Source organism: Uloborus diversus, chromosome 10, assembly GCF_026930045.1.
Source record: "Uloborus diversus isolate 005 chromosome 10, Udiv.v.3.1, whole genome shotgun sequence".
In the NCBI taxonomy this organism is placed as follows: domain Eukaryota; kingdom Metazoa; phylum Arthropoda; class Arachnida; order Araneae; family Uloboridae; genus Uloborus; species Uloborus diversus.
In genome coordinates this window covers 35,037,104-35,052,834 of record NC_072740.1, presented here as the reverse complement: position 1 = coordinate 35,052,834, position 15,731 = coordinate 35,037,104, and the positions used below count along the sequence as shown (strand labels likewise).

At 33.2% G+C, this 15,731-nt stretch overlaps 1 protein-coding gene across 11 annotated transcripts in view; it reads left to right on the top strand.

Annotated features, from left to right (window-relative positions):
• LOC129231789 (cAMP-dependent protein kinase catalytic subunit 1) overlaps positions 1 to 15,731 on the top strand; it is a 401,869-nt gene that overhangs the window by 285,074 nt on the left and 101,064 nt on the right. For 2 of the 11 annotated variants that reach the window (XM_054866157.1, XM_054866155.1), the window contains exon 1: positions 12,387 to 13,234. The exons of 3 other annotated variants lie outside the window; for them this stretch is intronic. In XM_054866157.1, the coding sequence (XP_054722132.1) occupies positions 13,189 to 13,234 (46 nt within the window). In that variant the 5' untranslated portion in view covers positions 12,387 to 13,188. Of the gene's footprint in view, positions 1 to 12,385; positions 13,235 to 15,731 lie in introns of those variants that run through there. 6 more of the 11 variants (XM_054866156.1, XM_054866162.1, XM_054866158.1 and 3 more) reach the window with 6 other exon arrangements.

Here is a 15,731-nt window from a genome sequence, read left to right as displayed (position 1 = left end):
TCAAAGTCAATAGTACCTTTTGGGGGGAATTATATGTGTGCTGTGCGCATAGAGTGTGTTTTTACAAATTATACTAGCTTTTTGTATCGTATTTTTACGTATCATAGCACAACATCTACATTAATTTTCAATAGCAATAAAAAATTATAAATATATTGTTTTTTTACTTCGACAACCTCTTATTCCTCTGAAAGGGTGATAAGTTCCAATCTCCTCTTTTGTACGGTCCCATAAAATTTTGAAATCGAATATCTCCTTGAATATTAGTCACAAATGTTTAATTTTTATTTTGTGTTGGAATTATTTTTCAATGGAGATTGTTTCTCTAAGCGTAAGTTAGGGAGGGGATCTAGGGTCCGTAGAAAAAAAGTTGATCTTTTATTTTTCCACTAACTTTTTTTTCCTCTTCAAACTTTTAATATTTTAGCTCTGCGCCTTATATCGACCATTTTTGCAGTTTAGAAGTATGCCTCTAGGAATAACGGTTACAAAAATAAAAGTCTTGCAGGTTTAACGGGACACGTTGTTATATACTACGTCACAGGTCAACATTAATATCAACACAACTTATTCACGAAGAAAGTTGATTATCTATTTTTTTTTTTTTTTTCTGTTTCATTTATGTCGATATTAAACAATTCAATGAATTGATGCATAGCAGGAATTCTTGTTCGGGAGGAGCTCAAAATCAAGCAATGTTCATCGTAAAACTCAGTCCCCCACTAAAAGTTTCGGAACGTAAGTACGCAAAGGAAGTACGTGTCATAATACTGATATTTGACATGCTTTTGATCATAAATTTACAACGAGAAATTACTTCAGATTTTCTGAAAATTTATTGTGCAATAAAGCGAAATTTAAATCACTTTAAGTTTTAAAATATGTGAAGAGATGTGGAAGAATTGGACGTTCCTAAAATATGTTTTCGTTTAACTTAAACCAGCTATATATTATATTATACTTTAACTGAAACGTTAAAATGTTTTCTATCTATTCTGCACCAATAGAATGTGAAAATTCGATAGTTCCAATTTCGTCAGTATTTTAAACTGGATAGGAAAAAATCAAGTTTTGTCAGGCAACTAAACTGTGAAACTTAAGGGTATTTATTTGTATTTGCATTTTTCAAAAAGTTCATGTACATTTTTTAGTTTTGCATTTAGTTCCCTCGTGAAAACATGAAATCAGATTGCTGAAGAAAATGCTTTTTTTTTTAATTCATAAAAATTTTTATTGATTTGACATCCGTTCAAAGTATATTATTGCCACAACATCAGTTTGTCATAACATAAAAATAAGTTTTATATTATGCAATGATCCAAAAATTCGTTGAATGCCAACTCATTACTAAAACGGTAAATACTTATGGCTAAAAGTGTAGCTTATAAATCGTTAACTTTTTTTTTTCCAACTTATTTTAGAGACTGGTGAAGAATCTAAATTGGGATTCAGTTAACCATTACGTAAACACAATTATTTTATACTATGCAGTAAATCCAAATCTCATCAAACGTAGACTATGCATAGGAAGATATCATTGATCAGACAAGTCATGCTACATAAATGTTGAACTGAATATTTTACCTTTGCGAAAGAGAGAGAGAAGAAGCTGTAAAATTAATGATTCAGCCGAAATTTAGGCTAAACAAACCATTTCGATTTCATTTGCTACATCCATAACATCTTTGAACACAGATCATGATTAAGAAAAATTAACAACCAAAGTTGTTGCACTTAAATTTTAAAATTTTGCAGTGAAATTTTTATTGAGATAATATCATGTAAATCAAAATTATTACATTCATTTAATTCAAAAATATGTCGCTCGCTCATAAATTTTGGAACAAATTATTTCTAATGTGATTTGTGGGTAGCGTGGTTCAAGAATACATGTAAAAAATAAGTTTCCCATAGATAACAGGACACCCCTCAATAATTTTAGACTTCTGGATAGTAATATACTGGAAAAATTTTAGCTTCCTATTTCAACCGAAAGAGGGTGCTCAACACCCTCCCGCAAACTTCATAAGTATGGGGAGGGGGTTAAAAAAACACATTGAACTGAAAAAAAAAACAATGCTACATATTATAATATAAACGAGCAATATGCATATACATTGCAATAAAATTATTATTTACAAAAAAAACAGCTGAGGAAATTAAATGTTTCTAAATTTGTGACATTTTCTATGCTACGGTTAATGTTAAATTAGGGGGTCACTGAGCACCCTCTTAAATTTTGAGTCAGAAGCTAAAACTTTTAGAGCATAATACTATTAGTAAGTCTAAAAAAAATAGAGGGTGTCCTAGACTCTAGCTAAAACAAAGTTTTTTTGAACAACCCTATTTGTGGGGCTTCATTTTATTATTGCCTCGCGAAAACAGTGCAGAGGACTTTCTTCCTCTAATATGAGTGGAATTCTAGGTGTAAATTGTGGCCCAGTGACAGTACCACTGTCTTTATGATCCTATGGGAGCAAACCATAGAGCAGAAAATTGCTATTGATTATCTGAATTGTGAACGACAGATGCTATGATCTGGCTTTCGGCCAAAATAAGAAATGGGAAAAATTGTGCTCATGTCTTTTGACGTCATTGACTTAAAATTTCATCTTCTTGCCTATTGTTTAATCAAATTTATTAGTCTTCTTTACAAGAAAATCTGTTCAACTTATTGTTTATGTTGAAATTTAGTACGTCCTGATTCTGTTGCAGAGGTGTCCGCACCGGATGACACGTTCTGTTGGTTCATGATACGGTAACAACATAAAGAAAGCCACAAAGAATACACTTCTGATGTTGAGAGTTGCAATTATTAATATCTTAACCTCTTTTCAATCTAGAAAAAAATGTTCGATGTAATTAAACAGTCGTTATTTTCACAAAGCCTTGAGCGATTAAGATGTATTATATAAGTTAATTAATTTATTTATTTTTATTTATTTATTTATTTATTTATTTATACATACATACATAAACAAATAATAAATGAAAAAAGCCAGAATTAAATTATAAAAATTAACATATATGTCTATCATATATTGCTGGGTGATAGGTTTTTATGAAATTTTAAATACTGCGATATTTTTAAACATACTGCCTGTATGAATAAAAAAGTACGCAACTCGTAGTGAATTGAACAGATATCGTGCTCAATTTGTGAGCATCATGAAAGTTGTTCTTTATGAAAAATATGGCAATTAATTGCTTACTATTAAAGGATATTTTGTGCCATTTCTTTTAGAAATAACATTTCCCCTCCCACGTTTTATTTATTAATTGTTTACTATTAAAGGATATTTTGTGCCATTTCTTTTAGAAATAGCATTTCCCCTCCCACGTTTTATTTACTTGCCGTCTTCTTCAGGAAACTGATTTTCATCATCGCCACATTTCTATTCTTTCCAGCGGCTAATTTTATCGGAAGAATCTTATAAGTATCCACTCTGCCAACTTTAGTAATATTTCATTCTTTTTTTTTTCATTAAACGAGTCTTGCTGACCATATTTAATTTTTTGTTTGTGAGTATATGGGGGCAGGGGGGGGGTTGTTGACACTTTTAAAAAGCGATTCCGCTTCAAGAATATTGTCAAAATTTTAAGATTTATGTATGTGGTTATCTCTACTCCAAAAAAGATTTATCCCCCCACATTCGCTATAGTCTAAATCCTACTTTTACATTTCTCACATGTAGTTGTTCTTAAACTATATTTTAATGGTCTTTCAATGTATCATTTCAGGGATGGTAATTTTTTGATTTTGAGCTTATTTTTCCTTTTCTAATTTTCTAAAAAGAAACAATTCCGAAAATAAGTTATGTTTTTTCTTTAATTTAGAAGTTTCTACTTTTTTATGAACTTTTGAAGATATCAGGTTTTGAACCATCTTTGATAGAATTTTCATAACTTGTAATAAGTGTAAGTAAACACCTATGATATGATTTGTATTTTGTAAACATGTCAACAATGAACATGGTGCGTCACCGAAAATTACCAAGCTAAGTTTGAAATTTCAATCCTTTTGCACCTTTTAAATGTTTGAATTATTTTGGAAATTGAAAGGCAGTTCAACTAATGTTAGCTTAAATCGATTATTTTGCTTTACATTTTAATATTTTATTAACTTTTAACTTGATTTTCAGATATTATTAACTAATTTATGTTTCTTAAACTTTGCTCTTCACTGAGAGTCTGAAAGCTTCGGATCCAATGCTAACCTACGGGGAAAGTTAAAGGTTATTTTACAATATTCCTTTGAAGTTTTCGGGTCAATTTTTTTTCTGAGTATTTTTCAAGCCTATGTCTGTGTATATTAGTTTTTACTTTTTTGATACGTCCATTCTTCGATTTTTTAAAATTCGAGAAAAAATGAATTTCTTCGAAAACGAGGTACTGTTGGACCTTTCGCTCTGTAAAAAAGCTGCAAATCGTGCTATCGAAATTTTAAGAACGCCCCAACACGCAAAATATTTCCAGCTCTCTTTTGAGACTAAGTTTGAAATGATGCGACCATTTCTAAAAAAATATCGGAGTTCCAACCATCTGAAATATTTTCGAAAAAGCTCAATTTCTCTACTAAGCCACGCCCTTCACTGGTCCCTCCTTTCTTGAGGGGAAAAACCGGGTGAGGTGTATAAGATTTACGATCATTAGCGCAAACGACCGTTTCCATTTACTACTCCCCTCTTTTCCGGAGGCATTTTTCAATGAAGGAATGAATGAGTGCTTTTGAAAGTGAATCCACATGCTTGGAAACATCTTCACGATTTGATTTGTGTTTAGAAAGGATATAGTTTTTAAAGAGTGCTTCTGGAGATAATTCTTGTGAATTCTTGTGCTAAATGACCTCCTGAATCCAAATATGACCACCTTTTCCCATTCACACGTCCCGCTTTTTTGGAAATGTCGCCCGCAATTTTTTTCAGTTTTTGAGTTTCATAGCCATTATTTTTATTTGGAGGGGAAGTTATCGTTATATTATACATTAATACTTTTCTGAGGGGCTAGAGAGGTGCTACGTTTGTACGCAAGAACATATGAAGGAAATTGGTTAACTCATGGGGGGTATTACCACTTATTATATTTTTAAAATCATCAAAATCCATCCTTTTTTCTAGGGGTTTGTTTTACAATTTTTTCCCTTATTTTTTGGCATGAAACCAGAGTATAGGACTCACACCTATAAACCCTATATCCGAAAAAAAAAAATTTCACGTTGTAAATTTAAAAAAAAGGAAGTATCGCATTTTGCGTAAAGTTGCATCGCAGACCTTCAGTGAAGAACCTTTTCGTGTTATTCAAATTCATTCACGGATATAATTAAGATTAAAATTATCTTAAGTATGCTTATAATATAGCATTAATGAATATTTCTATTTCTGGGGATGCACTACCCCCATTACTTTTCACAACATCAAGAAGGCATAAACAATGGAGCTGGTGCATCCAAAGAAAGATAAATATGTATATTAATGCTACTTTATAAGCAAATTTAAGGATGCTTTTCACTGAGAGTCTGAAAGCCTACGGATCCAATGTTAACCTGCGGGGAAAGTTGGATGAAGATTTTACAAATTCCTTTGAAGTTTTCATGTAAATTTTTTTCCGAGTATTTTTCAAGCCTCTATCTGTGTCGTGTACTTTTTCCTTTTTTGAAATATCCATTCTTTGATTGTTTAAAATTCGAGAAAAAATGAATTTCGTTGAAAGAGGTGGTAGGTACTGTTTGATATTTTGCTCCATAAAAAATCTGGCAAAATATTTCCAGCACTCTTTTGAGACTTTGTTCGAAATAAAGCGACCATTTCTTAAAAAAAAAAAAAAAAAAAAAACCGAGTCCAAAACCGTATTCTAGATACTTACTAGATATTTGGATTCTATTTTTGTCTATATTATACTATGTTACTACAAATGTAAACGCATAAAATGCTTTCCACAGCTCAACAAACATTTTTGAAAATAATTTGTCGAGCCAAACTCGTAAAAAATTCTTTACAAGGTATGTACACATTGATCATGTAATTCATAATACAGTGAAATCCAGTAACAATGAACTTCAAAATCGGGACTGAAAACTTATTTGGTTGAAACGGGTACTTCGTTATACTGATATACGTTGTAACAGGATTTCACTGAATTTTTCTTTTGAAGACTTTCTAAGGAGAAAAATGATACATACCTGCATTTCTTTAAAGCATGAATGAGTATAAAAAAATTGTTTTAAAGCAGGGTTGGGTTCCCAGGGTCGTGACCCCAAATGGGGTCGTGTAGCGTTTCTTCTTCGGTCGAAACATTATTCCTACCACAGTATAGTTGGGGGTGGATCGAATCTAACATAGCAGTTTTGTAATGTAGGATCTAACGTAGCTTTCACAATGTTGCCAGGTTAGGTCCACACCTTGCGATACTTTACTGACATGTAGGCTACGTGATCACAGGTCCTTTACTTAGTCAAAAAAGGGTCGCAACGTGCAAAAGATTGGGAACGACTGGTTTAAATTTACAGATAATTAGAGAACTGATGGGGGAAGGGGGAGAACACTGACCATTTTGTTTTTAACTGGATGAATACACCATGTTCTAAGAATCTTTCGGTAGTCGTGTTACACTGAAATTTTCATAAGCTCAGACAAATAATTTGTCTGACGTCTAAAACATTTCCCCGAAACCTAAGGTTTTTCAATTTTAGCCGATCTTTATCAATATATATTTGTGTGTATGCACTGTGCAGTCGCGTCTGTTCATAGTGAAGTCTAAGGAACCGAATAACAATTTCGTATATAGCCTCAATTTCGCTATAAAAAGGTAAACAACAAGAAGGGAACTGAACCATAAATACGATATATACGGCTTGAATATTAGTACGAAAAACCAAATTTCTAGTTGAATTTTAATTCAAAGTGTCAAAGGTCAAAGTTTTTTAATATCCTGGATAAAAAAACAAATACATAGCCACAAGTTTTCAATCAAGCAATGCATTTTCTACACTTATAATTTACATCTTTTACTTGTGCTTTTAAGACGTTGTTTTTGACTTTTATCTATTTCTTGCACAAAGCTCATGCTTTTTGAAGTGCATATTTTATTTACAATTTACACATTTAAAAATTGAAGCTATTTTGGAACACCCGATTTAAAATGGTGTTAAAGCTTCATTGAAACATTATCATTATTTAATATTATTCATAAATGGGGGAAAAAAATTCAAAAAAAAAAAAAATAATAATAATACCAAACAGAAAAGAAAGAAACATTTAGCATCCAGCCCATAGCTTTCATTTGAATTTTGACGTCTTGAATTTAAATTATGTTTTTCACAATCACGAATTGTGGTAGAACCCTACTCGTTGGGTTTCTTATTTCTACAAATGGTTCCTATCAGAATTATATTTGTAAAAGTCATGATTTGAATACAAGACGTCTACATTCAAATGAATTCCCGGGGCTGGATGCTGGACGTTGTTGACTGAATGCTGTTTTTGTCTGAAAAGTATTGTGTAAAATCGAGAGGGTCGGGAATAAGTAAAATCGATGGCGGGGACATGAACTTCACCGCCCAGGAGGAGGGACATGCTCGCGAAGACACGTGGAACAGACGAGTTTGCATTAAAAGAATAGAAAATTAAAGTCGAAAGAACATCAACTACGTACAAGTGAAAACAATAACCAACTGTGGTCGCTCAAAAAAAGAATATATTTGGTCTTGGTCAAGCAATAAGGTATTCGAGGGCGAATGATTGGTATTAGTCTCACGCAACTTTGCGCACATCTCTCAACTTTTGTTGATTTTAAATGTTAACATTTATTGACATAGAAATTACACTATTTTAATGTAAAAACGTGCAAATTAAATTACACTTGTTTCGGGGTTATTAAGAACATCTTTATCAATAGAGATAGATACATGTGTTTCTGCCTTTTACATCATTCAAAAAGTTTTTATTGGGCCTGACAGATTTCTCTTCCACGTTCTGGAGTTATTTGAGTTACCCTAATTTTGCTAACAGTTTAAAATTTCTCCGGGAAGTCGAGAAGAGATCAAAAAAAAAAAAAAAGAAAAAAAAAAGAAAAATTAGAAAAATTAGAGCAATAAATGTTAGTACACTCAACAATTTATAAATTATGCTTCATGAATACTTTTATACAAAAAGAGAAAAATTAAATTGAAATATTTTTAAAATTTAAAGGATAGTATACTAATGTGTGTGATTTGCAAATGTGGAATTATATTTTCAATTCTGATATTTTTTTCTGAATATAAATTACGTATGTAAGACATTGTTCACATTCTTACAAGCAAACAATTGACGTAAATAGGGAATATTCCACGTAATTGTTACGATTGTTTGATTGATTGCAATAGTTTGCATCAATGAAAGCTTGATTGAGTGCAGCTATCAAGTTTAGGACTTCGTTTGCACGAAGCTGTCAACATTGTGTGGTAATAAAGAGGTTTCATTTAATTTCGAAATGCGAGCATGAATGAATTTTCTGAAAATTATGCTTTTAGCCGTTGCTTTTCTCACCATAGTATCCGCAGAAAGGAAAGCATTTCTGATTATGTTTATTGTTATTATTACTATTTTGAATCGCAGAAAGCAATGCATAACTAATGTAACCAAAAATTGAAAACCGTTAGGAAAAAAAAAGACCTGAGAAGAAAAAAAAAATCAAAAGTTTTAAAAAGTTATTCTATTCCTCCTAACATTTTGCATTTGAATAAGTCGAAGTACATTGTTCCAAGTGTACTGCAAGTAAACTGCAGCTTGTATTTTTAATTTAAGTACATTATTGCAAGTAATTCCCTGTTGCTCGTGTAATTCCACCCACGAAATGTATTTTCAAATGTTCTCAAACATCATATAACTGCTGCTTCGAAAATACACTTCAATAAAAGACTTACCAACTACTTATTATTATAGCCTGTTGCACTTTTCGTCTAATGCGTAAAATATTATTATTATTATTATTATTATTATTATTATTATTATTATTTTTGAAAAAGAATTTCAATTTTAAGAAGTATATTAATCATTTAGTCTTGTGTATGCTGCTCTAGTCACCATGCTGATTATCTATGTTTTTGCGGGATGATTTGTTTACTGATAGTAAACAAATGCAGCCCTGCGCATGATGAATCACCGGAAAAATATAAATAAATATCTAAAACAGTCATTGATTAATTAACAAAAATGTCAGTTCAGCGTTGCATATACTCCATCGAATTGCAGAAGTATTCCTTTTTCGACCATATATATAAATACATATATACTAAAAATAGCGGGATCCCCCCCCCCCTCTTTGAAATGTAACCATATCCTAATATGAAATTGTTTTCTGATTACGACATTTCTGCCGTTCTCACAATAATTAAAAATAAAATCAGCATCGTTCCACCTCTTGACTGTAAATATCCGATAACCGATATGTAATCTTCCCTCCTCACCCCTCACCCTTTTTTTCCGGGACTACACCACAGGTTTACACTAAGCTTATACCTCTTGTTATATATATATATATATATATATATATATATATATATATAATCATATCCTAACGCAAAAAATTGCATTCTTTAATTAAACATCAGACAAGAAACTAATTAGCTTTATGAACGAAATAAGATTCGGACGTGGCAATTGAAAACATCGTTTAAAAAAAAAAAAAATAAGACAATCGTTTTTCCTGTTCAATTTATGATAAATTTTCTTTTCATTCATAAATTTTTCATGAATATAAAATCTGGGAACGCATATCCAAAAAAAAAACTTTGTTTCAAAAATTACGGCAGACCCTTTGGTACTGACTTTATTTTCTGTTCTGTTCAACCTTCGCATCGGTACTGTTCAAGTGGGGTTTCGGCCGCCAGCTAATTTCCTTGATTGCTCTTCACGACGGGGGTCATTTAGGGGTTTCTTTCCCTCCAGAACAATGACAGCTGTGACAGGTCACGTGTTCCTGCCTTACATCGATTACCGTCCACTCCATTGGCTGTTGAAGTGTCAATCACTTGATTCAGGTTCACGCCCATCGTTCAAGGAAGAAAGTCATTTACACCCTAACTTCAAAGTTTTCCCTCACTGAAGAGCAGCCTTAACGTAAAATGTGTTTCTACAAAGTTTTCAAATTTGTATTTTCAGTTTTTTTTTTTTTTAATGTTTTTTAACCACTCATCTCTGATCATTGGAATCTTACTTTCCGACAAACCCGCTATTTAGGGGAGTCGGAGAGGGAGAGGGGAGGGGGACTGACTTTGAGAATTTCGTGTACTTACGCTACATGTGGGTGTGCGTTGTTTTTCAATGAAATAGGAATTAAGAACGAGATAACGCCCTTTGCTCCCTACCCCCGGCTAGAAAAAAAAATGAAATGACTCTGCTTTCCGATTATTCCACACTGTTCAAAATGTGTACAAAGAGCGCATGTATGGTAGTTAAGGCAAGATTTGAATTAACATGCTGCTTTGAAGGTAAAATGCTACAGCATCTATGTAGAAAATAAATAACTAGAAAAAAAAAGTCATGAATAAGAAACATCTATATTCATATTTCTTGAACTTAAATGTTACTGTTTTAAATGGTCAAACGATTACGTTAGTAGAGCTTCTGATCCATGTGCTGTTACTCCTTCTGAAAAAAATGTAATATGTGCTTAATCTATCTATCTATACATATTAATATGCGTAAAAGTAACTTTTTTTTCTAAGTTTATGTTCTTCCACTATCTCTACATCCGATCATTTATACTCCATTTCTTCTTCTTTTTTGTTGTTGTAAACGTGCCTTTCTGCGAGCAGGTCCGTCATTTAAATTTTTAATGGGGGGGGGGTCAAAAGGTGTGTACTCAATGCCTTTTCTATCGAAAAACAACAAAAACACACCTATACAGGGTGTCACTGAATGCCGCGTACGAACTTAGAGTGGAGGTAAATAGAGAACACGATAACAAACAGGAATCACACAGGAACATGAGGTCGCAAATACTATGCTGACTCGCTACATGCACACGAAGCCAGACCCTGAAAGATGTGAAAAAAGTAACAAATAATGATAAGTGTTATCTATTAAAAAATGATTTATTAAAAATATGTTTGATTTGAACTTGTAACGTAATTCAACAACTTTTGAGAACTTTTCAAAAAAGTCGCTTTTTTCGAAAAACTTCAAAGTATAAATTATGTTCCTATATCTGAGATTCTAGTTTTGTAATGTTCCTAAAATTTTCGAGGTTGTAAATTAAGAATATGTGGCGTGCACTGGGGGGGGGGGGGGAGAGAAAGAACACCTGTTGACCCGCGCCCAACCCGTGATTTTTAAAATGAGAGGTGAAATATATGTAGGGACGTTGGGGTAAACAATATGGAGGCGACCAGGTAAAACTCATTTATGACAAACCCCAAAAGTTCTGCGCACGCCCCTGTATATTTCCACCCATTTGAAGCAAGATTAGACCTTTCTTGTCATTAATTTTTACATTATATATTATTATTTTTTCATAATGAGTTTAAATATTTTACTTGATGGGATTTTCGGATTACCTTTCTTCTCATTCTGGTTTATTTACGCTCGCCACGTGACTTCAAGATTGAGTTTTTTTTTTTTTTTTTTTTTTTTTTTTCTTGTTGAACAGAGCAAAAGAAAAGGGGATAGTTTCAAAAGTAAGATTTCGTTTCTTTATTATTGTTTCAACTACTCTACTACTACTATTGGCAATGTGGTGTAAATTCATTGAGCGGATGAATAACACTTAACGCCCAGGCAAGGATGCCCATATGCAAAATTTTAAGGTAGGGGGGGGGCAGATATTTTAACCATGGTTTAGCATGATATTTTCCCCGTGAAAACCAATTTCAGTACAGATTAGAGTTATTGAAATTTGACATTTTTAATAACTTATTCATTAATTGCTGGAGAAGAAATGTTTTAACATTTTTGCAAAGAAAAAAGTACTAAAAGCAAGAAAGTTCTAATTTCAAAGGAGGGGCCTTGAGCCCCCACTCCCCCCCCCATGTGGGTGCCCTTGCGTCCAGGGGAAGGCGGCCCGGTGACAAAACTGGCAAGGGACCCACCCGCCTTGTCTGAAGACGGCCGAAGACGATGTTAAAAAAAAAAAAAAGATTTAAAAAAAAAAACCTTTTTGAGGGCTTTTAAAATATATTTTCAAAATGAAATAATGTAATGATTTTTTTCAATTATAGTTTTTATTTTTATAGCAGCTATTATTGATACTGTTCTTAACATCAAAAATCAGTAATGCTTCCTTCGATAAATACTGCATGAAACTCGTAACATTATCAAAGCAGAAAAAAAAAAATCACGATATAAAATAAGCTCTACCGTAGTGCAAATTCTCTATTAAACTTCAGCTTAAAAAAAAAAAGCTTACAAGAATATCGAAAAGAATGCGCTATGCATTTTCCAAAAAAAGTTTCAGCATTGATCAGAGTCGTCTGTTTCTACTTCTACGTGGAGAATTTCGTTTAATTTTGGTTTCGTTTTCCGAACTGCGAATTCGACTGCCTCCCCTTGAGTGAATGCTGTGCAATCCATCTCCAGCCCCTCCTCTCCCCACCCCTATGTTTTCCATCTTATTCATTCATTTGCGGAACCTGACTTTCGACTATGAAAGTTGGCTCGCTCCCGAAAAACGGTGTTTGTCGTCATCAGCCTACGAGCGGGACGGGAATGATGATAATTCTACTTCATCAATTCACTAGAGTAGGAGCAGAAACAAGCTAGCAGTAGCAGTTGCGCCGGCGCGCAACTTCTCCTCCTTGTCCCATAATAGGTCAGATAACTGGCAGCCATTTTGCCAGATGAGTATATGTACGGTGGCCAAAGAGTACGGAGTTTTCGGAATATTTTCGCCGATACAATAAACAACTTTGACGAGATTCTGTGCGGTGGGCAAGTCAAGGGTTTAATGGATCTTTTGGAAACCGTTTGCTGAGTCAACGTTACTCGTGATTTTTTTCATATTATTGTTTTACAAAGTGTAGTGCGGAGGAATACAATATTTCCAGCTCTGGCGTTTCCGTCGTGAAGTGTTGGGATTTGATCTCTCGTGATGGCAATAGAGACTGTGCACTTTAATGTCTATTTGTGAGAATTTTCATTCTTTCCTGTCCCTCACTACTAAATTTATATTAGAACTTCTGCACCTCTGAGGATAAATTAAAAAATTACAAATATGGGAAATGCTGCAGCTGCTAAAAAAGGTGATCCAGCTGAAAACGGTAAGTGATAACAATTCGTTTATGTAACCCTAAGCTCATCTGCTAGGGTCCCTTTAAACACATTATTACTAACTCTTACTAATTATTAACCAAACTTTACGCCTGTGATTTCCGTAGGCTCCTATTAACAACTCTGTGCATGTGTCATTAATCGAGCACTCATATCAATTCTCCTTGAACATTAATTTTCTCATTAATGGGATGCATTAGTAAATAAAGCAGTAAACATTAGTTCGGCAATGTGACATCGCAAACAAAAGTACATAAGCGCTTCGTCAAATCCAAGTGTTCAGTTAATCCGAACATATTTTGCCAGTCATATGATGGAATGAATTCCTGCAGTTTCTCTTATTTATGTAAATAGATCGATGCTGTGTTATGTAAATATTCATACACTCTTCGAAAACAATGCGGTGTACGGTGTAAAGAAGTTTCAAAGTGCTAAAAGTTTTTTGTTGTGCCACAAAATATGTTACGCTCGGTTTTGTTTGTTGTAACAGCTTTGTAAAATGCGATCATCTGTGCGTGATGTTATCGAAACGTATTTGCCAATTATTATCATTAAAAAATATTAATGTTAAGTATTTGTTTATGATTCGAAATGCGTGCTCACATGTTTTGTAAGTTTAAAATTGACATCCTTCAAAAGGATAATTTTTCAATAACTCCTAAAACGTGGTATTGTGACAAAATTTTTGAATTTTTTTTTTTTTTTTTAGTTTAATTAAAACTTCTAAGGAGTTCTATAAAGTTGAATTCGTGGTATTGATCTGACAGAATACATATGTTTGATGTATTTTTTTTAGACAACTATTTGTCAAGAAATGTTCCATGTGCTTTATGTATATTTAGTTTTCAAAAATCACTGTTCAACATTTTGGCTTAAAGTTGTCTTTTATGTAGTTATAAGAAATTTAAATCATCATTTTGAGTTAGGGACATGTGATTGTTGTTTACATTGATACTTGCTTCAAATTTGTAATGCAGATGTACTTGTGGTTCTTTCAGTGTTTTCTTCCTGTGTTTTGTAATAAGAGATGTCTCGACTATAATATAATTCTTACATTCAGAATTATTTTGTCTAAATGTTGGTTTGTTTTCATTGTGGAAGCTTTCGTATTTGTAACTCGAGTCCTGGTGGCCAAAATGATTGGCAATGAGCTGCTCGATGCTATTGTATAGCTGTGGAATAATTTATTTCAGAAACCTATTAAATGTACATTTTCACAATTTTTAAGCACCAAAGACATTTTGTCTTTGATCCAACCTGTTATTTTAATTCTACCTCCCCCCTCCCCAATGTATAGTCAACCCTCAATAACTGTAAGTCCCAAGGGACCGGCTAAAACGTTCGAGTTATTGATAGTTTGAGTATTAGGAAGTGTCCACAACAGTCTCAAGAGTTTGGGACCAAATGAAAACTTAAACATTAAGGAATATTCAAGTTATAAGATTCGAATTATCGAAATTTGACTGTATCTTGTTTACGTTCGCAGGAGTGTACACAGCCCATGGACCCCGTCTATGGTGCTGGTTGTGACATTGAAACTTGTTTGGGTCTCATCTTGGGGTGCTCTTGCTCTGGGGGCTTTCTGTCACATTTGATCTGTTTATGTCATCGCTTTTGGGCAGTGGAGTAGCCAAGGGGTCATCCTCCCCTCCCCCATGAAACTCAAAATTATATGTATGAATACGCAAGGGCCTAAAATTGTGTGTTTCGACATTCAATTTCGAAAATTTTCATATGACCCCCTCTTTTTTTCCCCATGAAACATTTTTTCCCATGCCCCTGCTGTTATTGGGGGGGGGGGGTCACGTTTGCTTATAGTTTTCACTTTAGGGGACATTTCAAGTATTTGTTAAAAGTACTAGTTAATTTTTAGCGTGATAAAAGCTCTCCTGTTAGGACTTTTTTTTTTCTATCCATGCCCCATACATAAGTGCAATGTGATCACAGCTAAATTAAGGCTTTATACCAAAATTTTGGACTCCAAATCTGTCACAAAAGTTTTTAAAATGCAGTGTTAATTTCGCAATGCAAAATATATCAATTTGTAAATTTTTCATCTAGAGGAAAAAATTCCTTTAAATAATTATCTCTTAAAAATCCCAAAACCATTCTAAGCAGAACACTATATTTACACGATAGATACTTTTGATATCTATCTAAGTCTTATTGCAACCAAGCAAAGTTTGCCAACATATTTTAATTTGTAGGCATCATATACATATGATAATACATATACATTGTTATGTAAGATATCAACATAATTAGATGACTTCACACTATAATAGAAGGGAAGGGACACCAAAAAAAGTTTGCCCCATTTGATCATCAAGGAAAGGCTCACTGCTATTGCTGTTGAATCTAATTTCTGAAACCAGTTTTGTAAGTTTTCAAAATTTCTATTTTCAAGGAAAAACTTCAATCTCCTTGAAAGGGACCATTTTCTGTCAGTGTCTGGAACGCTTTTTGAAAGCCTTTTAGTTTCACAAA